At 40.7% G+C, this 26,422-nt stretch overlaps 1 protein-coding gene across 1 annotated transcript in view; it reads left to right on the forward strand.

The window, feature by feature from the left end:
* Positions 1-26,422, forward strand: part of EHMT1 (euchromatic histone lysine methyltransferase 1) — a 124,831-nt gene that overhangs the window by 58,174 nt on the left and 40,235 nt on the right. The window contains exons 3-13 of the mRNA XM_018565416.1: positions 346-860; positions 5,434-5,605; positions 9,726-9,862; positions 10,749-10,931; positions 11,658-11,747; positions 13,413-13,530; positions 14,944-14,949; positions 15,627-15,725; positions 18,227-18,372; positions 24,430-24,573; positions 26,106-26,335. Of these exons, the coding sequence (XP_018420918.1) occupies positions 346-860; positions 5,434-5,605; positions 9,726-9,862; positions 10,749-10,931; positions 11,658-11,747; positions 13,413-13,530; positions 14,944-14,949; positions 15,627-15,725; positions 18,227-18,372; positions 24,430-24,573; positions 26,106-26,335 (1,840 nt within the window). The remainder of the gene's footprint in view (positions 1-345; positions 861-5,433; positions 5,606-9,725; positions 9,863-10,748; positions 10,932-11,657; positions 11,748-13,412; positions 13,531-14,943; positions 14,950-15,626; positions 15,726-18,226; positions 18,373-24,429; positions 24,574-26,105; positions 26,336-26,422) is intronic.

Here is a 26,422-nt window from a genome sequence, read left to right on the forward strand (position 1 = left end):
TCACGACTGGGGTGCCATTAGAAAAGAATGGCAGTGGCACAGGCAGATTGACACTGCCAGTGGCAAAAGAATGTGAAAAGAATGGCACTGCCAGTGGCACAGGCAGATTGCACTGTTTTCCGCCACGATTCCACCTGTGCAATCGCGGCTGAAAAAAACGTGCGGTGCATGTCGCGAAAAGAGGTAAATGTACGCGGATATAGCCCCATTAATAATCAATGGGGCTGCACGGCAAACGCTGCGTGCAACCGCACACGAAAACGCGATCCCAATATTGCCCAAGTGTGCACCTGGCCTAAAAGGCCAGTCTCCCTTGGTGTGTGAGTAACACTGATTGTTTTCTAGTGACCGATGCCATGGCCGGAGATGAGAATTTGCCGGAGCGGGTCGGTGATACAAATGGCTCTTGCGACAAGAGTGACTCAAAGGAGCACACACAGGACAACACCAATAATCCACATCCGGACTCGAATTACAAAACATGTTGGGTAGCGGAAAATGGCCTCTGTGAACGGGACACTGGAGACCTACGGCAACAGCACCCTTTGAAAGTTAATAACCCTGTACAAACTTCAGTAGTAGGGAGCAACGGGTACATATTAAACAAATCTGTTGGCCTTCAACAGCCTTTACGGACCTCTAGTTCCCCGCTGAGCGGGCACGCCGCAAAGACTTTGCCAGGAACAGCTAACAAAGCTAAGGCATCCGCCAGTGCACACGTACCCCCATCCCTTTCTCCAACACCACCACAAGCGGGAGATCAGGTCAGAGATGACAGCCCAAGGCTAACAGACTCTCCTGCCTCAGACTTGAAAATACACAGAGCACGGAAAACCCTACCGAAGACTGGCTGCAATTCGGTAAGACTGTGTTAGAAGAGTTGGAGTCATTTTAGGTTAGCAGCAACACAGGATGTTGGGCTATAGCTAAACAAACAGTTGAATACACACAATCATGGCCTAAAATACTGGCACCCCTGCATGTGTCAGATAATGCACCACTTTGCGCAGAAAATTGTTGCAATGACAAATGTTTAGGCATTCTCATGTTTATTTCTTTTGTTTGTATTGATATGACACAAAATTAACAGCTTTTTGGTAAAGCCCATCATTCTACTGTTTTCAGAAAAAGTGAGGCCTTTAAAGAAAACAAATAGTCAAACACGGTGAAGGTTCACTGATGTTTTGGGGTTGATTTGTTGCTTCAGGCACTGGATGTCTTGACGGTGTACATAGCAATATGAAATCTGATGACTACCAAAGAATTCTGGGAAGCAATGTGGGATCCAGTGTCAGAAAGTTGGGTCTCTGTCAGAAGTCATGGGTCTTACAGCAGGACAATGACAAAAAGCACACGTTAAAAAGCACCCAGAAATGGTTTCAGGCAAAGCGCTGGAGAGTACTGGACTGGCCAGCATGAATCCCATAGAGCACCTTTGGAGAGATCTCAAAACAGCAGTTGGAAAAGGAACCCTTCCAATCTGAGAGACCTGGAGCAGTTGGCGAAAGAAGAGTGGTCCAAAATTCCTGTAGAGAGGTGTAAGAAACTCATTGATAGTTACAGGAAGCGACTGATTTCAGTTATTTTTTCCAAGGGCTGTGCTACCAAATATTAATTGAGGGTGCCAATAATTTTGTCCAGTCCATTTTTGGATTTTTGCGTGGGATGTGTCAGATTTGGCTTTTTTTTCTCCACTTTTTTTGTGTCATAATACAAACAAAAGAAATAAAAATGACAATGCCTAAACATTTGTAATTGCCACAATTTTCTTAGCAAAGTGGTGCATTATCTGACTGAAATGCAGGGGTGCCAATATTTTTGACCATGACTGTATGTGGGTAATGTTTTACCTGTCAAAGCAGTTGTAATCTGTTCAGTTGAACTTGTGATTGAGACATTTGTCACACTGTACAGCCGTAGGGTGACACCACCACTTCATATTTCAGCTTTACTGAGAAAGTTCTGTCTCAGGTCCGTTCCTCTGCTCATTGGGCAGGTGCAATAGCCAGCCTGTTATTGTAATTTGATATAGCCAGTAGCAGGCTGGCTATTGCTCCCCATTGTTTACATTCTGCTGCCGACCATGGAATCTAATTAGTTGCAAACCAAAATTTTTAGTGTCTTCAAGCAACAGGCAAAAACAATCATATTCCATATAGGACATATTATGTCGGGTTTTTTTTCCCTGGTTGCTTGAATGCCGGATAATGGGGAGCTTACTGTATCACACTTTTTCCAACTGTAGCAAAAGTTTAGATGGAAACTGTATTCTTATGTCTTTATAAATGCATGTGAAAGAAACCAGCTTAATGTAAACTTTAATGCAATTGTCTATTACCGATTTAGAATCCTGGGTTCTATGTAAAGCTTGTTTTTATTTGTACATAGTGGAAGCCACATTTGCTCATTACATGTAGAAGCTCCTCTTGCTGACCATTTTATGTCAATGCAAGTCTATCATATAAATATCCATATCCAGCCATAAACCAACCATTGTGCCTGAATTTCAGTTTGCTGCAACATCATGCCCGCCACCCACCCACATATGTACTGATTTGTTTAACTCTGTAAACTGCTTGGTGGCGGTCAGACCTGCCTTCTATCTCTTTTGTTTTATTGCACCTAGCTGAACAGAGCCTTATTGTCTATGGACCCTCTCAATGTGCCAGAAGGACTGGCAGAAGGCAGTTCAGCAATGCACATCAGAGAGGAGGAAAACCCAGTGTGCTTTGTAAAATTTGGCATTCCAAGTGTCCCATTATTCAATATCAATTGCAGTTTGAGCTGTCAAAGTAACAGGAAAGATAACAAAGCATACACAGTATCAAGATACCTCAAAATATAACTGATAAAATATTAGCATGGGTCAAACACGCACACTGTATCTCTCACCTTTTATTCTAAATGGCTCATCAGCTAGTCAACCAGTAGGCCTGGTGAGAATGTTTCCATTACCTCAGCCAGCCTGCTTGCTGTATAAATATACATTTGTCTCACTAATTTAAAGGAAGGAGATGCATTTTCTGGCTTCTGTATTTCTCTATTTAACACGCTCAATGAGGCACAGCTATTGTGTATATATTTGGAGCGCTCATTTTACTTTCTGCATGACATTCATTATTGTACACTAATGAGCGGCTCTCTACAACAGTGTTATTCACATTGATACTGACCAGTGAAGACTGGGGTCTATGGATATGAATGAGCTGACTTCAGGAAGCATCCCTTAAAGCGGACCTTTCCATTGAAAAATCTCATTCTACCAATGCATCCCTCTATGTATGATGATTAATAATAACATAGACATGTCAGGTGTAAAATGATGTGATCCTGAGGAAGCAGAGGTGACTTTAAAAAACATTTTTTTGCATTTTTTTTTGTTTAGCTTTTACACATTTTTTATTTTTTTTTACGCTCAGCTTTATTGCTATTGCATAGGGGACTAACGAGCCCCCTAAGTAATAGCAAATATAATGTGACAGGTCCTCTTTATGGAGACATCAGGGGTCTGAATGGAGACATTAGGGGTTGCAGACCCCAAAGAAGCTGAGGAAGCAGAGATCTGCTTCGCCAGCTTCTTCTCCTGGCTCTAGGAGCCGGAGACTGTGCCCAGTGACACAGGAAGTGATTCAATGCACATCACTTCTGGGTTCAGTGATTGGAGGAGAGATCAGCGGCTGGAAGCCTCCGATCTCTCCTCCAATCTATCTATCTCCACCGGTGGCAGCGGAGGGGTGGTGAAGTACACAGCACCGTACAAGAGATCCGGCACCTGTATAGATGCTGGATCACTTGTATTTAAACAGCAATCGCCGGCTGTTTAAGATGGTACAGTAGAGCCGTGTTCTTGGTATAACCACTTCCAGCGGAGGATGTACATTTACGTGAACCTGCTGGAAGTGGTTAAAGATATGGGTAAAGGTCCACTTTCAGCTTCATAAACCTCTGTAGGAGTGCTGCATTTAGTGGGAGCAGAAGAATTGACTGGCCTACTCAACTCATTGTGGGTCAGTGGAAGCACAGCCAACCACCGTGTTCTAACTCTAGTAGAAAGCTTTCTCAGAAGGTAGAGACTATTACAGCAGGGCATGAAGGAGAGACACAACTTATATAAGTATTCTTGGTTTGCAGATAAGATGATGAACAGCCAGGTGTCCAGATCATCTTGGGCATACTGGTTAGAAATCATAATGGGGCATTCCTTGAAGTTGAATACATTTTTGTACTGCTCTCCATGATTTGGGCTTTTATTTCCTCTTTGCAAGATAGGGGATGTTTTATTCTGTAGCCTCAGTTTATTAATCTCTGGGATATTGTGTTCTATAGACTCCATTCACTGATCTATGGGGATGGTTGGTGCTGTTGTCTCAATTAACTGATCTATAATGCATGTGTTATTTTCCACAACTGTTATCTTCAGTGCTGAGAGCAGAAAACAGTGACCCTTATGGCAAATAATACATTCTAGCTAGTAAAATGAGCCTTCTCTTGTATAGCTAGGTAGAAAGCTTAACCAGATAGGGTGTTGTGGATAGGCTGACAAGAACCAAATAACCCTTTATAAAATCACTGTGAGGTGCAGTGTGCCGCCTTAAGATATGATATGTATCTGTCATCAAATCCATCACAGGCTCCAATCAGTGGTTTATCACTGCCCCAGTGGGGGCAGACCCATACAATTATTCAATCATAATTATAAATATATTATAATTGTGCTTAAATGGCCATATGTACATCTAGAGCCATTAGTTTATATTAGAGAGCCTAAATATAGAACCAGTTATCCAACTGTCCATCCAGAATCACTTATGTATGGCACAGATAAAATCAGTGATTATTCCTGGCTTATAGCACAGATGCATCCTAAATATAGAGCAATCTATCCAGCTGTACAGCCCTAATATAGAGCGATTTATCCAGCTGTACATCCCAGGGTGATGATTTATGGGTACAGCCCTAATATAGAGCGATTTATCCAGCTGTACATCCCAGGGTGATGATTTATGGGTACAGCCCTAATATAGAGTGATTTATCCAGCTGTGCATCCCCAGCTGTAGCTCACGGTATACTGAGCTTTGGGTCACGGGAGGACACCAGTTTGTGTCCTCCCTTGACCGTTAGAAGAACTATGGGGGAAAACACTGACTCCATAGTTCTCCTTTAAGGAAAAACTCTCTTTAGCCTATGCCAGACTCTCATGTTCCTGTAGTCTGTTCATGCTTTTGTCATCTAGAGCATGATTAGCACCCTCTCACTGTCGACTATGTGTAACATCACTGTGTATTTTTTTTTTGCCAGACAGAAATCTTTCCAGGGAAATATTAGTCTGGCTTGTGTGCGCTGCTGCCTGAAGCAGCAAAGAAGTTAGAAAAGGTGCAAATGTTCTTTTCTCTGCTTTTTGTGGATAATTCCCTTTTTGTTTTGTGTTCAAGCCCACACATAAAGACTCCCAAGAATTGTCAGAACAAGAGGAAGCCAAGGAAGAAAGCACACCCAAAAACAGTTTAGAGGTTGCAGACCCTTCAACGCAGCCTCCACCCAACGCACTACAAGAGCTTCTACCTCAGGGTCAGAGCAGCACGGCGCTGGCAAAAGCTCAGTCAGGTAAGATTTTACAGAGAAAGAACTGTATTTGTATAGATTCTGTTTTATGAATACACATTTTAATACAGTGTGTATCCATGAAAGTTTGTAAACCATGCTTGCTTCTTGACATGACAGCCTGTGTATTATGAAGTAATACATCCTGTCCTTTTTCAGCTGGGAGTCTGGGGGAGTCATTCAGCGTTCTGTATATCATATAAGTTATTTTTTAAAATCTTGGAAAGACTGACTACAAGTGTTAGATACTAAACAATCATATGCAGGATTTATTATTTACCTGATTCCATTTTTTAGTACTTAATATAAAAATGAAATATATATTAAACTATATGTTCTCTTTAAAACAGAGCTTAAAGTACAACTATAGTCAAATAAAAAATGTGGGGGGGGGGGGTGTGGCATTGTAAAAATGTGGGGGGGGGGGGTTTGCAATCACTAAATCCAGACAGTTGATTTTCTCCTTTCGGTGAGAGAAGGAAGAGCTAATAAGCACGGTACCCTAACTCATGCATAAACTATGTCTTGTTTACCCCCCTCCATGACATTATGCTGACTGTAAGCAGAATTCTTGCCAGGGCCGGCCAGACAAGGCTCCATATACACAATGGAAGCTCTCCTGCCCTGCTCAGAGGTAACAATTTAAGGAGAGGAGTGCTGACACACGTAAGCTATTATCGGATCACTAAATTTGTGGATGGCAGTTATGTAGACATGAAGACACTTTAAAATTTGATTTCACCTAATCTGCCCTGGCTTCCTTCCAAGCAACACAGGCTCAGGTTATTTTTCCAATTACTCCAAACATTCCTGAAGAATAGGGGACTGCTGAAAACCCTCCCATAAGTTCATTTCACCACACCTCCCTGTATTGTCTATCCTGGATGTTCTTACCAGGCTACAGTAATCCATCGCCTTCCAAACCTTGTCTGGTTAATAAACACTTCCTCGCAGACCTTGGGCATTATATCCTTCCACATCAGAATTAACAAAGGTTTAAACCTGGAGATGATTTCCAGTACCTTCAATTTTAATATTTTCTCCAACACGCAAGATGTGTCCTCCCTCACAGCCTTTGAACGAGCCTGATCTCTTTAGTGTGTTCCCTGCTTGCACCGTTTCAAAATACCTCTCCTCCTTACATGCTGAAATGGGAATCTGACCGTGGTAATTTGGGTCACCATGGCTAAGAGCTTGGCCGATGGCTGTTGAGGCCAATTTAATAAACTGTGGCTCCGCTGGTATCTGGTCCTCCTGATGCTCTCTTATGCTAACACCAGTTTGCCGTTCTGCTTCCAGGGCTCTTTATGGCATATTTGGTGGGACTTCCCAAAGGTTAAACTAGGACTAGGGTATATCAACTGCTCTACACAGTTACAGGCACATCTTTTCCTCCAGGATCCCTACAAAACCCTCTTAAACAAAACACAAACCAATTTAAGCTGGTCACCCATATTCTCACAGAAGCCAAAAGAGTGATGTCCCCTTTAATACCATTTGTAGAAGTCAAGCACTGCGTTTCCCAAGTTGTGTTTTTTGAGAAACCTATTGCTGTACAAACTGATATGATATACTTTCAGGAAATATGGAAGCCATGGGAGTCCTACCTTTCATAAGGATTCTCAGACTCTAAAGATCCTACCTAAGTTCTGCCATTTTATAATTATAAGTAGTAGTCCGATACCTGGGCCTCACCCCAAAGACCCCAGTCTTGATGGGCAACATCCGTCACTGCTTTCCCCTCTGCTACTTTCCTTCTGGCACTTAACGCTAAACACTTGGTTCCGAAACCTTTCATTGTTTTACCTGTTACCCGTTGCAACCTTCACAATGGAATCTGAATTTGTGTTCTCCTTACATTTTGCTTATAAAACCATTATCAAAACTGATTACCATGTGTCAAGAACAGAAGGACTGCTGTGTAAACCATAGTTACTGTATTCTGCGGATGTTTCGGATCTCAGTATCCTGTTGATGCACCTTTCTGTAGTATAATTTACATTGTAGAAATTGAGTTTCTCTTATATCTGGATGGAAAAAAAAATGATTGAACAAAAACATTTGATTTTACTGTAAAGTTGTTATGGGGGGTTTTTTTTTTACATTGGTTTTGGCTCTAGCAACTTTGTTTGCTATGCTGTTGAATAGTAAATGTTATGTGCACGTCAGCTGTTGGACCGAAAGATTTGTTGTTCTGTTCAGCAAATCTTGTGATTTGACATACCCTTGCCTCCAGTATAACTACTCATTTCCTAGATCAACTTTTTAGCTTCCTGTGTTGCCTGACTGCCTGTAGGATAGTAATTTAGCAGCAAGGTGGAGTGGAAATGTCTCACTGGAAAGAACAACTTTAAACTGCAAAATATTATGGTCACCTAGCTGACCCATGTGTGTTGCAAGGGAGTGTGAATCATGAGACTGGCCCATCAGAATTACCTATATTTTGAAAGGTAAACCCATTTACATAAATAGATTTTGACTTGTGTATCTTGCTGTTTGGAGTTTTCCAGTAACACTGCACAACAATGTTTTTGCTTCTTGAACACTGTTGGGTGTTCCTCATAGAATTTTGGCTGCTGATCACGAAAATCACTTCCAAATTTGCCCATCGCATACCGTTTCATTGAAATCTACAGTTTTGTCATTTTTTTCTCCTTATATTTGTGTCCAAAACTTTTTGTTTCTGTAAGAGACCTATGAGCAATGTTTTGTGCAGTCTGGGCATATCCAGGCATGAAATCAGGCCAGGTTGGAAGCTGTTCTGTGGAAGTTAGGCCGGAGCCAGCTTGACACTGTCTCAGCAGGCTATAAAAGTTGCTTGCATACACAGATGCTGCTCATTGGATTAATATAGACATTATAGTGTGTACGTATTGTTTCAGAATATAGCATTGCCTCAGTAGCACTGTAACAAGTAAGTTAGATGTTATAGACGTTTTACAGGACGATTGGTGTCGGTCGATATGTCTCGTCAATGTCGTAACAGCCGCGATACATTCTGCTATATTTGTGGCGAGTATACGCTTGTTCATCAGAGACGCCCAATGACTGCTGTTGTGAAGAAAGCATATCATCTGTACTTCGGCTGTAAAATTGGTGTTCAAGACAAGGAATGGGCGCCTCACATTTGTTGTGCGACATGTGCCGTCTGTCTGAGAGCTTGGCTCAGAGGCACTCGAAAGACAATGCCGTTTGCTGTCCCAATGATATGGCGAGAACAGAAAGACCATGTGACGGACTGTTACTTCTGTTTGACCAATGTGTCTGGTTTCTCTGCCAAGAACAAGAAGTCAATTGAATACCCTAATCTGCCTTCAGCAATGAGACCCGTGCCGCATGACGACAGTCTTCCGATTCCGAAACCACCAGGGGAATGGACCTTAGACGAACCAGATGAAGAAACTGCAATGCAGGGAACTGGCAGTGACATTGGTTCGGATTTTGAACCAAGCTCCTCAGGCGATCCACATATTAACGATCTGGTCAGAGATTTGGGTCTGGCAAAAGCCGAATTGCTGGGTTCGAGACCGCAGGAATGTTGCTTGCTGTCACCAGGTACGTTTCTGTTTTTCAAAGCCGCCAAGATGATATAACCAAATTCTTTGCACAATAGCGTATTAGATACATAAACACAATTAAATACGTTATTGCCGGTAAACAGTTAATTGTCTATTTCTCAGAGTTCCTACGTGATGCAGCAAAACCAAAGCTATATTTGGGAATACCTACCAGGTACCTGTTACAATCAGCAAAAACGTTTCAGGAAGCTTTTCACAAAAATTGTTGTGCAGTGTAATTATAATGGTCAAACTAATGTATGTTTCTAGTTGATTTTAACCTAACCCATCCTGTGAAAGAACTTTATTTTTTATGGTGTCTTCATGCCTCTAATAACCTTCCACATGTGCAAGTTAACATATAAATATATATATTTTTTTTTTTTTACTGTGTTTTGTCAGTGCTCGTTCACATGTCAGGCCTGAACCAGGAGAAAAATCTAATAGGTGCTTATTCTGGTGTAGCAATTTCTGTTTGAAATATGTTACAGAATGTTAGCAGATTTACCGAGAGTTAAGCGCAGTAAATAAATATTTGAGCCCTCTGTGTGTCTCTTGTATTATAGCTGCTGCGGTGTCTCGAAAAAAGAAGCGACGAATGGGAACATACAGCCTGGTGCCCAAGAAAAAGACCAAAGTTCTGAAGCAGCGAACAGTTCTGGAGATGTTTAGAAGCATGACCAATGCCTCCTCCAGCCCCAAGGTAAGGATTTCTCCACATTTATTAATGTTAACTGCATTGCCACCTCTCTAGAAAAAACATTTGGAGATCATTAAAGCCTTTTAGAAGAACTTTTATTAGTAGAGAAGGCAAGTACGTGGCAAATAAAGTTTAATGAAGCTAATGTTAATAAAAAACTTGTTACATAGGCCAGTGGTGGGAGCAAATGTCACTTGGCCAGGAGGCGGAGGGCACAGACAATGATAACCTGACAGAGGTTGCAGGAGGTAAGCTGGGCTGAAACAATGATCTCGATCGTCTTCTGTGTCTGTTAAACAGGACTTTCCACAGAGATTGAAAAATTCAAATCAGACACAACAATAAATATTAACATATGAAAAACAAATACCCCTCCATGGAGTTCAGCGACGTCTTCCTCTCTGACATGTGGCAGTGTTCTTTATATTCAGAGCTGCCATCTTGGATTCCAGACTCGGCTGTCGCTTTCTGGTTTTCACAGGCAGCCGCCCAGTAACGCGTTGCTGGATCTCACTCGCATATCGAATAAGATCCAGCTACCTGTCATATTGTTTACTGGTTGCCATGGCATTGTCTATGCAGGCACAAATTCTCCAAAGATTTCAGCCTTCTGGGGTGTGCGATGTGTATCCCAGAAGACTGCGGGCAGAGAAGGGGCTATGTCACACACGCCTAGGTAAGAGACCAAGAAAGGAAATCATAACCATTTTGAAAACAGGTATTTGTAAAATGAAATGTAAAAAAAGAGGGTTGGGGTATAAAAGATACTAACTTATACATTTAATGAAAGGTCCACTTTAAGGACTTTCTTGTGGAAGATTTCCTGTTGAACTATCCTGTCATACAATACTGGTAATGTTCACAGTGTGATTTGTGTGTCATCTTGTAGAGTGACAAGGAGTTAGAGATGCCACACATAAACGGTGAGAACATGGAGATGGACTCTGATGAAGAAGACTCAGAGGAGGCTGAAGAGGAGGATTACCATAGTGGTGAGCCAAGCATCTCTGAGCACCAGGATGATCTTCCAGCTCCATCAGACGGAACACCAGAGTCAGACGGCCTAAAGAAGGTTAGTGTAAGGAATTTTATTCTTTTAATAGACCATCACAGCTGTATTAAGACCTTCCTGGACTGCACACATAACATTTTATAGGACTGCCTTTGGTCTACTGTGGATTTGGCAGTGGTCTAGCTTTTGAACATATGATTTTTGGAGACTGTAGTTGTAATGGTGACATCTGCAGGTTAAACCAATGTACCACACTCCATTTATTACAATTAGAACAAACTAGCATTATTTAATGTTACGGCCATTGCCTAGAATCCCTGTATGCTAAACCTTGCTTTGCAACATAAGAGGCCTAATTAAAACTGCTCCTGAAACACAGATGTCTTTATATGATATATTACATCTGTTACAGGGTTCCTCTAAAGTTTATTTCCTACTCCTATTTTATTCATATACTGACCCTGGTAAACATTTAGAGAGTAACAGATTTATAGTGGTTTATACAACCTACCCCATCCCTTTAATTATGGCACATGAGAAACCCAGACTTGCCCAGGGAAGATGTATGTGGGCCAAACACCATATGGAATAACTTAATGAATTGTATTATAATATTTTAACTTCTAAAACAGAAGTTAGCCTCATTTTTAAAAGAAGTTACCAGCGTAAGCCAGATATGAATTTACGGGTGCTTCATCTACTATTGGGTATCTCTATTTAGATTGGAGCCCAGGGGAATGAGGTTTGTAATTAGATATAAAATATTATTCTCTGTGTGTGGTGCAGGTGGATGATTTGGAATCGGATGGTGATGAAGAAGCAGAATCTATGGAATCACAAGAGGAGGAGGAAGAGGATGGGAATGAATCAGATTTAGTGAGTGTTGTAAAGAAATGTATATTGGTCAACTTCAGATTTTTTTCCTTTGGACATAATAACTGAAGTTAACTAAACCCTTAAAAGAAATGTGATCACTTTGCCCATTTGGAGTGTGCAACCATCAGCCCTTTTTAGTTTCCTTTTTTTCTCTTGAACACTGAAGTACAGAAATTACAAAATAACCAGTTTATTTACAAGAAAACTGAGACTGACATTCATGTTGTGGTTCATTATTTAGATTTGATCATCTGAGTGTATATTTGTGCTGGAGTGGGTCTTTCGGTACCCCACTTAGTTATTAATATGAAGAGGAATTAGACTGGGAATAATAGCATTATATGGCCACTCTGTATAATGGATTTAGTTTAGTTTCATAGCGAATCTCGGGGTCATCTGCTGATTAAACAAGCCAGCATTAATATATCTCCTATGACATCAAGAGATTGTCTTTCCATGTTTTATTGTCCAGTCATAGAAATTTCAGTTATAATAGAAGCATATTAAAGGGGAATTCTAACTCATTCCATGTTTTCAAACAAAAACGGCAGCAGAGATAATGGCGCTATCTCAATTATAATTATAACAGGTCTTGGTAATTTCTTTGTTATGGAGGTAAATAAATGCAATATTTACTGCTAAAGGAAAAACAGTCTTTTTACATTTTTATAAGCTGCAAATTTCATCAGCTTAATATAAATAATCTTTGAGTGTTAATAATAAAAATCCCTTATCAAGCATAATATGTCAATTATTTAGATAGAGGCAGACCTATTTGCTCATTACATTGGCAGTTCTGCACAGTGATGTGAGCTTCTTTTAGTCTCTTTTCATAGCAAGATAGAACTGACCCCTGTGGGCTGAACAAGACAAAATCAACAGAGTCTTCTCTCCATGCTAAACAGCGTGGCTGAAGGTATCTGCACTGCCAGCTATTGTATTTAGACACCCGCAGCTGCCTGAATGCCCGAACAATGACTGCATCTAATAGGATGCATTCACTATTCGGGTGATAATTTTCTACCCAACTCAGTCAATTTTTAAATTGAGTTTTGTCAAGCCAGGTGGTACCAACAGGGCTACCCATGGCTTGAATTTAGGCCAATTCAGCAGGCATTGGCCGAAATTTAAGCCATATATGGCTAGCTTAACTAGGCTTATTTCAGCTGGGTGCTAAGTCCTTTTTCTGGTATATAGATAATGGTTCCTGTAATCATTATCTATATACCAGAAAAAGTACTGTAGCATTTACAGACCTATAGAAAAAAGGAAATTGTTGAATAGCAAAAAAAGAAAATCTGTCCAAGCCACATCAAAAATTGCTTTCTGATAAATATTTAAAAAATGACCTAAAATGGGTTCTCATTGGTAATTCACTGTAGCTTTCCTATAAAGGAGACTTGTACTTCGAGAAATATGTAGATTGCTTATAGTGAACTACTTCTGGCTTAAATATTTTGGGAGTCGCGGCCCTGAAACAAGTATGCAATCTAGTGCAATCCAGATCTCCTTGTCTGGGTACTTGTTCCAGAAAGTAATTTAGCATCTGCATCAACATGACAGCAATGAACGAGGTGGTCAGTATTGTCAGCCTCCAAATTTCTCTTAGCACAGGTTTTACTTTTAAAATGTTCCAGGAGGCTGATCCTACCTCTCTTGTTACAGAGCTCAGAGTCCAGTCTTCAAAAGAAGAACCAGGCAAAGCACAAAGGGCATTCTGAGAGCCCATGGATGAACGCTGCAAAGACGAGGAGAGGGAGGAGCAAAGCAAAGGCCAATCCAGGTAAATATATCTGTGGTAGTTATATAGTGAGGTCAGAGGATTCCACAAATACTGTTTTAGTAAGGGGAACTGCAAAGTTTTGGGCACAGTAAGGCCTTTGATCATCATAGTTATATGGTAGGTAGAAAAAGTAAGTTGGAAAAAGAGAGACCGGTCCATCCAGTCCAAGCTGTGTGTGCATGTCAGATAAAGTTAAGTATGGTTGTACTGCAAATGGAAATCTCTCCTCTATAGGTCTACAGACCGCAATTAAGGCCAGGCAGGAGGATCCAACCCTAAGCCCTCGTTCACACCTGAACGTTTTGTAGCGCGTTCTACGCTCGACGAACGCTCTACAAAACGCTCAAAAATATAAATCCCATTGTATTCAATGGTCTCGTTCCCACCTTGGCGTATTTCCGCCCGTCCCTAACGCGCTACAAAACGGCCCACGCCTGAAAAGGTACAGGTACTACTTTGGGCCGTTTTGTTGCGCGTTTCCATTGGGATACAGCCAAGTAGCCTTCGGACGGTCGCGCGACAGACGCGCATATGCAATACGCCTAGGTGTGAACGAGACCTAACTCATTTCAACCAAAACCTAAATAAAAGGAGCAGCATAGAAATTCAGACCCCAAAAAGGGATGATCAAAGGTATTAAAGTGGGAGGAAAGAGTTTGAAGAGATGACAGAAGTCCCGATTTTCAGTCTGTTGTGGCCAAGAGTGCAGGACCCTACTGTGCATCTCGGGTAAAGATGAAATCCTGTGCACACATGTTGAAACAATGTCTCCCTTTAATATGGACAAAGGTGAGTAGTTGCTGAACAATCTCAGTGATTTGTCAGCATGTAGGAAAATCTCTGCAATCGATGACAAGCTCTTTTGACAATTGCACTTAAATTAATGTCTTCACTCGTGGCAACTGTGTATATATGTCCTTCACAAAGAATAAAAAACATACATTGACTTTGTGTCCTGGCATAGAAAGGCCATTAGACCTTAGAAGTGTTAGTGGAGTGGGTCATATAGAGGCTTCAGGAGATGAGTGATGAATGAGCAAACTAGCCCTGGAGCTTTCTCTGATTCCAGCTGTCCTGAGCCTTTTAGAAACTGCAGTGCTAGCATATGACATGGGTGTCGCCTAACCCAGCAGGACGCAAATAAGCCAGTTACCTAACCTATTTTTTTTCTTTTTTTTGCCTTATGTCCAGTTTGTCAAAGGTTTTAATTCTTTCAGCCCAGTATGCTTTTCTGCCTCTTTGTTCATTTTGATTGAAAATATTGTTATTCTCGTATTTACATGACATCATCATTTTCTGTAGCATACAATAAAGATGGGCATTATGAGATTGTTATCCTTTTGAGGTTATAGTGCAGTAGGGAACAGGAAGTATGATGCTAATCCATATAAATTAGAATTCATGTAAAATCAGTACATGGTGGGTTCTAATTGGTCACTGTGCCCTTAGAATTTTTATTAACTAAGCCTTATAGAGGTCCTGGGTAAACAGTTGGATAGAGTGTGAAAGGACGTCGGCCATAAAAGCGAGACTGTGTACAGTTGAAAATATTCTGGCATGCTGACCACAACACTGAGCTGATATGGCTTTAAGGTACAGCCATAAATAATGTTCGCTTAATGCCATTGTTTCAGGAGACCTCTCCGTGACCCTGGCTAATATTCCCTGGCAGATTCTGCTGGAGGAAAATGGATTGGCTGGAGTGGGTTTGTTTAGTTTTACATGGCACCTTCTGAACAGTGTAACGGTCATTTACAGATAACTCAACAGGGAGGCTCAAATTTTCTTTTGTGTCGTTGGTAAATGGGTATTTAGAATATGCTGATTTGGCCATTGTAGCCTGTGCAGTATACTAGTCCACTAGCTGGTACAATAATGTAGAACAGACTTGTGCAATAAAGCAGTGAACAGGGCAGTCACATGCAACATTTAAACAGAACTCATCTTCGGTTATTCTTTCTGCAATAAATTATGCTCTGCTGGCTGCTGCACCTTGCACATCTCCCTAGGAATGTGTCAATTTATCTAATAGGCCCCGGTACAGTAGATTTGTGCAGCTTTGTGCTTGAACTGACACAGATTTTTCTGCCATTTAGTAGGTGATAGCGAGAGTCAAGAGACCAGCGCTGAATATACAGAGGTGTCATTGGATTCTCTGGACCTACGAGTAAAAGAGATCTTGTCATCTGAAAAAGGTTAGCAAATAACTGGGTCTTAGTCCTTTTTTCTTTTCTCCAAATTATTGATGCATAGGCAATGTCATAACCTGCTTCTGCACTATATATGTGTATACATAACATTCCAGTATCTGCTGAAATCCGTCAAAACAATCATTTAGTGGGAAGTACAGTAATACCTTGGTTTATGAGCATAATTTGTTCCGGCAGCATACTTGTAATCCATAGGAAATAATGGAAATTCAGATGATTCGTTCCACATGCCAAAAATATTCATATAAATGATTACAATACTGTACTGTAATATAATACTGTACAAAATTTAAAGAAAAATAAACCAATTACCGGTACCTTTGTGGCCGGTGTGAGAGGGACAAGAGAGAGGAGGATTATTGTGTAGGACAACTTTCACTAACGGAATCACTGCTATCTCTTGACTCAATGGAATCTTTTTCATTTTGTGAAACCTTAACAAGGAATCTATCCAATGTGACATTGCATTGTCGTTAAACAGACTCATCGCTCGCACTGCTACAGCCTTATTTGGGTGGCGCTTTTCTACAAAATGTTGCTCTTATTGCAAGACATTGCTTGTATATCAAGGCAACATTTTTCAGAAATGTTTGCTTATCTTGCAAAACACTCTCAAACCAAGTTACTTGTAAACCAAGGTATTACGGTACTGCCTTTATTATAACCCTATGATCTGTCCCAGCGTTATAAGAAACATATTTTATCTCTGGCTTTCCTTTATGTGTATATGTAAACCAAAAATAACTACCAGTACAGAGCACGTTAGAAATTTGCATGGGCTGTTACATATCGCATGCAAAAGGCTGCCCTGTAATTGGACCTCAGGCTCTTAGTGGAGGCAGTGGACTGTAGAGCAGGTGTGCAAGGATTCTAGGAAATCCTATTTACTAATTGTGTGTCTCCATGGTTCCAAACATAATCCTTTTCCTTTGTAATCAGAAGCCAGTTAACATCTTGCAATGTATTTATTTTTTTAATACAAATTATTCTATTACCATTAAATTAGAAAATGACATATGTAGTAGTTATATATGCTGTAGCAGGTTACAAAAATAAATAGCTTGGATTTAATTCCAGCCACAAGTCTAATAAACCTAATTACATACTGGCCTACTTTGGCCTCAAACGCCTGCTTGTGACAAGACTGGGTTCTGGAGATCACTTGCCAATGCAGTCTGTGTGATCTGAGCCACAAGTAGACCCTCTCCAATGCAGTGATAATGGGTATGCAAATGGGGAATTTATGCTGCTGGAGGTTTACATTTCATCACATGGAATTGTGCTGCATACATTCAAATCAAAGAAATGTCAAGAACGTATCTAACGTTATGAAAATTTACTGCAAATTGTCTTCAATTAAATGCTCTTTTAATTGGCTGCTGAATTATTTCCCTCTGTTGTGAGTGCCTGACTGTTGTGCAGCATGTCTTACGTGACATTCTGTCCTGTCCTCTTAATGGAATCCTCTTAGCTGGCTCTCTTGGTGTGTTCCCAGGGGTGTCTGCTGGAAATGCACACTCTGACAGACCCGATGCGTACTTAATTTTCTGCTTGGCAATTAATACTATAGTGCAGAACTTGGCTGTATATGTTTCTCCACAACTACAAGTCTCAGCAAATATTTCCAGTTATTTGTGCCTGATTCTTCACTCGTGGGTTTGTTAATTGGTTCAGGCTATCAAAATGGCTAATCCAACCTTCTCATCAATTTTTTAATGGAATCAAAAAGGAAACAATTTCACAAAATGAAAATCCTTGCTAGTTAACAGTAGGGTTGTTGTGTGTATGATCTCTGGAACCTTTTTTTTTTTAATTCAAATTTTTTTTGCCGTGCACATAAACGTTTGATCAAGACATACAATGTTCATTACACTAGAATCTGAAAAAGCAAGTGTGTGTGGCAAATAAAATACTTCTGAGCAGAAGTGAAATATTAGATGAAATATGAAATGATGCAAATTTGGTGTGTGACCAGATTAAAGGTTGTAATATGTGTAGACCTACAATCTGACCCAATGAACAATCCTCTGTTGGGCCAAACTGCAACTTCAGCCATAAAATGTATGCCCATGAAGCAATATTGGGGATCTCTTCATGATCTACTATCTCCATAGAACCTAAACAAAAATAAACCCCCAAAAAACTGCATGAATAGAGAGAATGATTCGCTATCTTTCTGTATAAAGTAGGGCTGCTAATGATTAAAGTTTTCGTGTTCCATTAATCAAATTTTTTTTTAATCGATTAATTTTGATCAATTATAACGCACATACAGATCCAACTACATTGGCCTATACACATACAGCACAGCAATGAAGTAATAAAATGAACTAGGATCACTAGAACCAGTTGTGTTAAATCAGAGGAGATTTTTAGAAGAACTATCAAGAATGGACCATTAGCAAAGCTGTAAGAAACTCTACATTTTCATATTTGTTTATATAGCTACTAATGCAGAGTTATTTTGATTGTCTTTCCTTTTGAAGGTCTTCCCAATGGGTCTGACAACATGGAGTTGGATGGGCTTCAAGGAATTCCTCTTTGCAGCTGTCGAATGGAGACCCCAAAAGAGGATGAAGTAATGGAAAATGCTGGAGATCGGTGCATGGCTGTCGAGAGCTCTGATCAGGAGGTGAGATGTCAGGAACTTCGCAGGGAGAGTTTTATCAACTGAGCATTTTTTTGGGGGGAAAGCTCCATACCTAAAGATCCTGGCTTTCAAAACTTGAGCTAGCATAAAGTTAACCTGTGTTTTTCCCATGTAGGGTCAAATAGAGGTTTGTAACCTGAACCTGACCGACTGTATACTCACTTTCCGCTTTTTCATCAGCTGCTCAGTTTGCTGTCCGATCTGAAGAGAGAAAGTCCCGTGTAAGCGTCAAGTCAGTCTGGTTGAAGGTCTCTTCCTTTATCCCATGTGACAGCTTTCAGGCTTGGCCATTGACCACTCAGGCAACCCATCCTGAGATGAAGCGGAGACAGTCCTTAGTCCTGTTTAATCTCTGTCTGATATGTGCCAAATGTCAAAAGTATTGGTTTTGTGACTTTGCTCAGGCAGGTGAAGAGAGCAGCAGAAGCTAATAAAAAATGTGTTTTAACCCTTTCGCTGCCAAGGACGTATGGCATACGGACCTACAAAAGTGCTTCCAGCTGGCCAGGTCAGTATGCCATACGGACCTGGCATTTACAGTTCTACTAATAGACTGACAACTAAAGTTCAAGTTCCGTTTTGACATAGTTGTACTATACTTACTTTCCTATTTACCCATATTCAGCTAGCTTTGTTGGATACTTACCTTTCTCCCTGTTTGAGCAATCTTCACTGTGTGTCCCTACCTAGTGTTACACAGCCTTTCTACTGAAGTCATCCCCACAAGTTCCATTTTACAGTGCTGCTCACCAACTCTGAGGCCCAATTCATTCCTATGGGTGAGCTGCATCCAGTAGTATTCAGGAAGGGTTTCCAGCAATCCGCAGAGAAGACATTGTCAGTAACTGATTAGAAAGACTTTTTTGAATGTCTAAACAAGAACTTGGTACATTTAAATCTCTAGACCATTTTAGTGAGGCTTTCTTAAGATCTATTCTGAGAACTTTTTCATAAAATTGCAAAGTATGTGTACTGTATTACTAATTTTAGCTTAAAGGAGAACTATGAGATGAGTGATTTCCAATCACCTCAATAGTGAGATCATGTAATCTGAGTAGGGTAAATAAGATTATAAAATTCTGTGGGAGGAATTGATCAAAACTAAAGCAGACAAAATCTGGAGCGGCTGTGCATGGCAACCAATCAGCTTCTCTCTTCAGTTTGTTTAGTTAGGATTTGAAAATGAGAGAGAGGCGCTGATTGGTTGCCATGTACAGCTGCTCCAGATTTTGTCTGCTTTAGTATGGATACATTTCTGTAACTTTATATTGACATTTAATTCTACGACTAAACTGGAAAAAGGTAAATCTTCATCTACTTGGTAGCTCATGTTTAAGCTCAACGTCCGTAAACCCAAACAAGAGTGGTTGTCAAAATTATTAATATGAAAGCAAAAACAACCCTCTTTACCCTAAATGGGTAAATATGTAGCGATCCTATAATTTAGTGAAGAAATGTCCATGAATATGCTTCCAGTGTCGGACGAACCTTTTTTGCACAGTACAAGGTCTGTTGGATCTGGGTGTTTATTATTCCCGTTTCCTTTGGCAGAGCGTTAATCCTTATTATCCTTTTTCTCAATTCTGTTTACGCTTTCCAAACCCAGCAGAAGACTTTGTCCGTTTCTGGATTTGAAAGTACTCAATGCTTTTGTACATTTGCACAAATTCCGGATGGAATCCATTTGGCCGGTTGTCACCTCCATTAGACAAGGGACATTCTTTTGGTTTCCATAGACGTAAAGGATGTGTATCTACACATTCCTGTATTTCCAGCTCAGCAGTCTGTCCTTCGTTTTGCAGTAGGCAACCTTCATTATTAATTTGTGGCTCTTCCCTTTTGGGTTTCCTTCAGCCCAAGGGTTTTTACAAAAGTTGTTGATCCAGTTCCAGATTTTGTTGCAAGTGCATTTTAATTGTTGGATACTTAGAGGACATTTTACTTAGAGAACATTCTCACTTTGGAACTCGGTGTCCAGACTGTGCTGCGGACATTAGAGGACATTGGCAGGATTCTGAACATGGAGAAGTTGTCCCTAGTTTCGTCAAATCGCTTGCTTCAAGTACAATAAAAAAAAAGTTATACTCACCCGATCCTCGGAGCCATGTTGCTCTTAGACTAGTCCTTTCAGCCTCTCTCCCCCTCTGCTGCAGCGGTCTAAAGGCCAATGAGTCATCACGTCCAATACACAGTGTATAGGATGTGAGGACATAGAGAGAGAGGAGCTGGAGGGAGCTCTGTGACAGCCATCTGGCTAGAGACCAAAACCAAGATTTAAACCTTTGCAGTGTGGGGTTATCCCCACTGCAAGGGTTAAGAAAAGTTTTGCTGAAAGTTCTTCTTTCAGGTTCCAGCGATTTCAGTGGTACACATTCTACACAAGAGTAGAAAACTGTCCTGTGGATATTCTCAGCATACATCTCTATCCGGGCAAATGGCCTCTCCATCCATAGGTGTTTCAACAGCTTTGTCACCGCTGGTGAACACCGAATATGGATTTTCTGGCTTCTCGTCACAACAATGTGGTGGATATATTGTGTCCAGTGCGAGGGATTCAACGGTGGATGCCTTAGTAGCTCCGTGGGATGAGTACACACTAATGTATGGCTTTAGTCCGCTAACACTACTGCCTTGCCTGCTTCGCAGGATAGAACACAAGGGAATTTAAGTCATTCTTGTCACACTTTAGTCTTGCAGGGTGTAATATGCCGATTTGGTTCACCTGTTGGCAGACACTCCCTGGCTTCTTCCAGATCATCCAGATCTGTTATCTCAGGGCCCAATTTTTCACCCCTTTTCTTGGTGGCCGACTTTAATGGCTTGGCTGTTGAAACCCAGGTGTTGAAAGACCCAAGAAATTTCAGATTCTCTTATTCCAACTGTGCTTAAGGCTCATAGATTTTCTACTTGTAACATTTATCATTGTGCATGGAAGGTTTATTTTTGTGAGTCCCTTGGTTTTTCCCCAAGTGCTTTTTCTGTATTGCGAATTTGGTCTTTCCTTCAACTTGGGGTAGATCACCCTCTTGCTTCTAATGCCTTGATACTTTTATTCAGGGAGTTCCACGTGTGGCTCCTCCTGTTAGGTCTCCTCTTCCTCCATTGGTTTTGAACTTGAATTTATCTGTTTGACAAAAACCTCCTTTTGAACCTGTTTGAGTAATTTCTTTGTTTTTGCTATTCAAAAAGGTTGCCTTTCTTATGGTCACTACCTCGGCTAGAAGGGTTTCCAAGTTGTATGCTTTGTTTTGTGGAGAACCCTATTCGGGTCTTCATAAGGACAAGGTTGTTTTAAGACTGCAGGTTTCCTTTTTACCCAAGGTGGTTTCGGCCTTTCATTTAAATGAAGACATTGTTTTACATTCTCTTTGTCCAGCACCTATTCATCCTAAGGTAATTTCTCTTCATTGATTGGATGTTTAGGGTTTATCCGTCAGTCAGTCGGCTGTTTTAAGTAATTGAGCTTGTTCTTCTAGTTTCTATGCTACCTGCCCTTCTGCTTTGGACTGCTTTTGAACATCCCTACTTCTCAGAATTCTTCAGAGCTGTGTCTGTCAATGGACGATAGAGAACATAGGATTATGTGTAAAATTTCTCGGAGTCCATTGAGGAACACAGCTTCCTCCCCTCGTTTCCTTTCATACTGCTTGCTACAGCTGGCAGGTTTGAGGTGTGAGGGGGTTATATCCTTAAAGTGGCAGTCTTTTTTATTTTTTTCCTAGTGTCCATTTCACCTGGAGGCAGCAGCTCAATGGACTCCAAGAAAATGATTTTACAGTAGTAACAAAATCCTATTTTTGTTAATCAAAGGTGTAAAATTAAGGTTGTATAGTTGATTTAGATCCCTTGGAATAAAAATACCCAAATATGTTATAGCTTTATAAGGAACAGGAACTCCTATATATTTGCAAAGGTTATGTTTAAATATACCCCATCTTGGTATCTCTTTAGACTTGGAAGGATTAATTTTAAAACTCTAAATGGATTCATAATCAGAAATTCGTGAGACTTTTAAGGGCTTTTTTAGAATTCTGACTCATGACAAGCTTATCCGCAAACATAGTCAGTCTTGATCCTGTTTACCAACCATTATAACTTCAACTATCTTAAAGGAACAAAGACAAATGGCTAAAGGCTCAGTTGCAGTAAATAAGACAATGGGCATCATTGTCTTGTTTAACAATGGCATCTCATTTGAAGTTAATCCTGAAAATAATCTGGCTTTTAGAATCGTACTGCCAGAATTGGCACTAACAAACGCAACATGAAACCCAAATTTATTGGATAGATAGACAAATAGATATAGCTGGATAGATAGATGCAATAAATATTACTTTTTTATTTTAAAAGAGCTTTAATTCATCTTTGCTACAAAACATTTTTTATTAAAGTGCACCTGAAGCCAAAACTTTTCTTTTTTTGTATAGCTTGGCAAGGGGTTAGAACATCTGTTAAGTTTTTATTGCTGTCTGTGTCCCCGTTAGGGAGATTCACCCTCTCTTTTTGTCCAGATATCTGTTATCTGTGAAAGTGAAATAAAATCCCAAATTTTGGGTTGTCATCAGAACAGAAATAGATGTGAAATCTTCCAATGGGGACACTATACAGACCACCAGGGATTTCCCTTGTTTTGGTGGGATTTTGTCTTACTCCCAGTAGTGGCCATTACACCGGAAATGAAGGGAACTCTCCCCAATGGGACACAGATGGCAAGAAAAAAAAAAACTGACAGGGGTTATTAACCTCCCATACTCTATCAAAAACTAAAAATGTTTTGGCTTCAGTTCTACCAGTTCTACTTTAACCCCTTCATGACTGAGGCCCTTTTTTCCATTTTTGCACCCAAAAAGATTCAGTAAATGTCATGTTTTTTCTTAGAAGTAAGTTGGATGAAAGCAGGCTTGGTAGAGACAAGATGTGTGCCCTTTAAAATATTATTGGAAGCCAAGTTTAGTAATGCAGATGCTGCTACTTAAGTAATTTTGTAAAATGAGGTGGTGAGGCCTCCTGGACCATTAGCTTTGCCTACAGGACGTTTACTTGACATCTCTCTTTCAGAAACAGGGCTGATAGGTATTTCCAAATCTTCCTTACCAACTTCTGTAAACTTTATTTTTTACCTCGCCTTTGTACATCTACTTCAGCCTCTGCATACTTGTTTTTATAAAAATTCCTAAACTTGTACGTGGGCTTGTTTTTTTGTCCTGCATGAACAAATTACAGTTTGACTTTAAATATCCAAGAAGATCTTCTTTGGGCAACTGGTGAAATTAGCTTTTTTCACCAATGATGCTGCTGTGTGCCAGAGTATACCTGTCGCATTGTTTGAACTAGATTATACACATCTATACGCAGGATTGTTGTTGAGAGAATTCTAGTCACCCAGCCCTTGCTGGATTGCAATTAGTCTGTAGCTCAACACTTTCCACAACAGGGGCAGAGGGGATACCATATCCCCGTCCTCTCCTCCTCCTCCAATCCGGAAAGCCTTTTGTCCTGTGAGAAAAATACATTTTGTAAATTGGGCAAGTAGTGAGTAGGGGTGGGAATGGGACTGGAGCACTTCACTGCTAGAGTTGCATCTCTCATTTCCCGAAGCGCCCAGAAGACCAGCATTATGTGGCCCTCCACACATAACATACAGCTTTTTAACTATCATTTACGCACCCAGTGCGTTGTGTAAATCTTTTCCTGGAGTTCTAATTTAAGGACTATAAAAGGGCAGATATCAAAAGAAATTCTGTGCAAAAATGTTTTTAATTAAAGCTATCAGATTATTGCGACCTGTTTTCTTTAATATGTGCCAAATTTTCTTTATCGGCCTAATAAATATAGAAATTACCATTGCTGCTTTGTTTTAAAGTTTGTTAATTTAGGAGGTCATCCTAATTCTGTCTTCACTACTTAGGATGCCAACGACCCGAAACAAGTTTGCAGTCAGTGAAGTCCGATAATGTCTTAAGTCCATCCGGTTTGAATCTTTAATATTGTCATCAGTGGGCGTTCACCATTAATGGAAATGCACTCTCTGTTTTGCAGCTAAGCCGGTGTGTTAGAGAGGTGGTGAAGGAAGAAGTGATGAGACCATCGAACAAGGTGCGACACTTAGTGTTGTGTGAGGACCACCGGGGGAAGATGGTCAAACACCAGTGTTGCCCTGGCTGCGGATACTTCTGCACTGCCGTAAGTAACTGTCCCAGTCAGCTGGAAGAAGCATATTTTAGCCTCATTCGGGACATTTTCATTCATTAACTATTTGTGGACGGGGTGTTAAACCCCCTTCCTGTCCAGGCCATATTTCAGATGCCTACACTGCTCTACAACAGATACTCTCTCAGGGAGTCATGGCTCCCATTCTGGCAGAGGAAATATTTCAGGTTTTCTACTCAAACCTTTTCAAAGTTCCCAAGGTTAATGGGGGGCCTTTGCCCCATTTTAGTTCTGAAGCATCTCAATTCATTCCTTGGGTCCATAACTTCCGTGTGAAATCTGCCAGGTTGGTCATTGCCTCCCTTCAGCAGAGGACCTGTTAGCCTTGGTGGACATCAAGGATGCCTACTTGCATATTCTCATTTTCTTGCCCTATCAGCCCTTTCTGCGCTTTGATATGCGCAGACAACATTAACCGTTTGTTGCTCTTCCCTTTTGCCTGTCCATGGCATTTTGGGCATACGATGCTTTAAGCTAACCTCCTGAGCTCTTTTTTGCCAGTTGTTCATTGTGTACCTGTTAGGCCTTGTTCACACCAAGCGCGGAGCAGATCCGGACCAGAGCAGGTGCAGACTGGGTCAAAACTGCGTCCAATGTATTCCTATGGTATTTTGACCTCCAGTTCACATGGCAGCGTGCGGATCCAGATCAAAAATGCGTCAAGCCCTATTTTACTTGCTCTGGATCTGGTCTGGAACGCATCTAAAACGCAAAAACGCATGCAAGTGCCTGAAAGCCCATGTTAAACTTAAAAAAGAAAAACATTTTTTTTTTTTTACCAAAACCGGCCCTAAACGCATCTAAAACGCGGCACAACCCACTACACTGCGTGTGCAGAAACCTGACCGGATCTGGTCTGCATTTGGTGTGAACAAGGCCTTAGCATTTGTATGCAGTGTTAGCCACGCCTCTTGATTTGCCTGTAAAATCCTTTTCTTGGAGTACAGTACAAGAAACAAATCCCTCCTTTCTAATCTGAGAGGTCCTCCTCTCTATTCCTATTATCTCCCTATTCCTTGCTACCAAACAAAGTCTTGCTGGAAGCGGGAAGAGTTGTATAGGGGCTGTCACTGCAGCTCGTTTTTCTTGCCAGTGTCCAGTCACCTGAAAGTAGCTGTGTATAACACAGGGTTTAAGACTAAAGAACATGTGTACTCCAGGAAAAGGATTTTAGAAGTCATTTAAAAATCCTATTCTGCTACTGCAGGGGGCGGCTTTAAAGCAAACCTTTTGCTCTATTCTTCATAGCGAAAGAAAAGGTTCACTTAAAAGTAGGCGTTTTATATAATCCTCCAGAAAGATTATGAATACATAATTTTATGTGTCACTTGCGCTGAACTTTTGAGACCGATGCAGGGAACGACACTTAATAGACTTTTCACATCTCTATACTGCAAAAATACCTGTGGTTTTAATATGTATTCATTGTTGAGCGAAAACAAGTGGAACTACTTGAAAGGTGTGGCACATGTAGATCTTTGAATCTGTATTCTGTTTCTTTATAGGGCACATTCATGGAGTGCCAACCAGAAACCAGCATTTCCCACCGCTTCCACAAAGCTTGTGCCACTCAAGTCAACAGCGCCCGCTACTGCCCACACTGTGGCGAGGATGCCTCAAAGGCCAAGGAGGTGACCATTGCAAAAGCAGACACCACGTCAACAGTGTCCACTACGGCCTATGAGCCAGAAGAAGAGGCCCCGGCTGAAGGGCAAGCCGACACGACAACAGAAAGGTGATCTTTTTTTAAACAGCCTTGAAAATATTTTTTTTTCCTGCTTGGTGATTCAATGTTTTGTGATGGATATATATATGTATATAT

Source organism: Nanorana parkeri, unplaced genomic scaffold (genome assembly GCF_000935625.1).
Source record: "Nanorana parkeri isolate BGI_ZX_2015 unplaced genomic scaffold, ASM93562v1 scaffold845, whole genome shotgun sequence".
NCBI classification, from domain to species: domain Eukaryota; kingdom Metazoa; phylum Chordata; class Amphibia; order Anura; family Dicroglossidae; genus Nanorana; species Nanorana parkeri.